Genomic DNA, 2028 nt, shown 5'->3' with positions numbered 1-2028 from the left:
TTTAGCTCGCAGAGAGCGGCGTGGTGAAGTCTGTTATCAGCCCGCGTCAACATGGCAAAAGTCCGCTTTATGCGCCCGATTGCGACAAAAAGTGCCGGTAATTTCGTCCACTGTAGCCGATAGTCCGTTGTATCGCGGTCCGTTAAAACCGAACTTCGCTCCATTAATTTAATACACAGACCAAACTTAGGCTGAATAATGGTCCGTTGTATCCGAAAGTCCGTTGAATGCGGGTCCGTTATAACGAGCGTAGACTGTAATGCAATATGCTTCTTTATTGCACTCCAGGATGTAAAATTCGCTACCCCAAAGTGCTCCCAGATGCAAAATTATCTGCTCCAAAGTGCTCCAAGATGAAAATTTTGCTGCTCCAAAGTGCTCCAAAACGGAAATTTTGCTGCTCCAAAGTGCTCCAAAACGGAAATTTTGCTGCTCCAAAAGTTGCTCCAAATCAGAAGTCCTCAGTAGCATCACTGTATGCTAGATTCTTGTTATATTGAAATTGGATAGAGCGAAATAATGCTTATAATGAAGTAAATAGCTCGTTTAAATGGTCATTTTTCAAGCTCTTCTCTCTTTTTTGACAGTATTGCTGACAGTCAAACCCCGATATATTGAATCACAAAAACATTCTATATATGGGTAATTTTGAATTATATCCAAGGGGCTTTTACAACATTTTGATATATACAATTTGTTATGTGTCGATTCAATGTATGCGGTTTCAACTGTATAGGCCAGTTTCATGTCGGTGTTGCTGAGTCAAGCGCGAAAGAAAGTGACAAACCATCCCTATTAGAACACAAGGCAGCTATCATATAAAGGTCAATGAGCAAGGTGCACAGTGCCAACATTGTGGATGAGTTTCTTTTCCCCTCCCCTGCTGCTTTTATAAAGCTTCGTCACGTACAGGACTCCATAGTATTACTGTGGGCCACAATGCCATTGTTGTCTTTACATGATCAAGTTTATGCACCTTGTTGGTAAGTATGGCTGTAATAGTTGTAATAAAACAATAGATAAATTAAACTAACTTCTGCTCTCCCTCGTTCAATTGAGATTCAAGTGTACCAAATGAATATGTTTTGAATACTGGCCAACTAATCCAAGCGCATATTATTCTTGTGTACTTGATTCAGATTAGAGAAACAGAGGAAAATATCGCAAAAACTGCCCAGTTCTTTTGAGCATTTCCAGCTGTGGGGAATTTTTGGCATGCTCTCACTTAAGTTTAATTTATCTTGCAGCCAAGACTATGGAAACAGTGGTGGCTATGATGAAGGCTATGGACAAGCGCCTGTAAGTCGCAGTAGCTACCAAGACTCGTACGCCCCACCTTCGGACATGATGGGCAATGGCTACCAGGGTCCCGGAGTAGGAGTAGGCGGCAACACAGGGGGCTACGGCGATGTTTCTGGCGGCTACAACACTGATTATAACAAGCCCCCAGGAATGGAGAGGGGAGGCGGCGACTTCAGGAGTGCTGGCGCTGGCTATGTGCCCCCCGTCGGCGGTGGTGGCGGCTATGCCAGCAGCTACGACGACAGGGGTTATGGGGGCAGACAAGACGGTGGCTACGGAGGAGGACGCCCTGCAGCCGACAACTTCAGTGGAGGTAAGAAGACCCCTGCGTTATGTTCCCCTCGGTCAATGATCTTCGCCTTTACTGGCTCCTCTGGTGCATGTGCCTAATGGTTCGGCTGTGTTTGCATGTACAGCTGCAGTCAAACCCGGATATATCGAACTCGCAAAAAGACTCCTGTCAGTATAATTCGATATAAGCCTGCTAAAGAATCTGACGTCATAAATTCACACGCCATTCATACAAGCACTTTATTGATGAAGCTAGCTTAGTTGTGCTTGAAATAGTCTTACATTTTTTTCTGTTTGAGCAACTTCGCTGCCTGCGACAGCACGCATTTCTCAACATGGTCTAAAGAGTCGGAGCAGGCGAGGCCGCAACCGTCCACATTCGCGCAGAAGCGCCAGACTAGTGCGAGAGAACCAATCACCTCTGAGGATGTGGGC

General features: G+C 45.3%; 1 protein-coding gene across 1 annotated transcript; it reads left to right on the top strand.

The window, feature by feature from the left end:
- Positions 1-939: 939 nt before the first annotated feature.
- On the top strand, positions 940-1615 carry LOC119376384 (uncharacterized; the record flags this gene model as incomplete). The annotated part of the gene is made up of 2 exons (XM_037646236.1): positions 940-983; positions 1248-1615. Coding segments are annotated over exons 1-2 (412 nt in total), but the record flags the coding sequence as incomplete, so codon positions are not given.
- Positions 1616-2028: the final 413 nt, after the last annotated feature.

The sequence above is a fragment of the Rhipicephalus sanguineus genome, unplaced genomic scaffold (genome assembly GCF_013339695.2).
Source record: "Rhipicephalus sanguineus isolate Rsan-2018 unplaced genomic scaffold, BIME_Rsan_1.4 Seq1187, whole genome shotgun sequence".
NCBI classification, from domain to species: domain Eukaryota; kingdom Metazoa; phylum Arthropoda; class Arachnida; order Ixodida; family Ixodidae; genus Rhipicephalus; species Rhipicephalus sanguineus.
The sequence above is the reverse complement of the archived record's forward strand: the minus strand, read 5'-3'. Positions and strand labels throughout refer to the sequence as shown.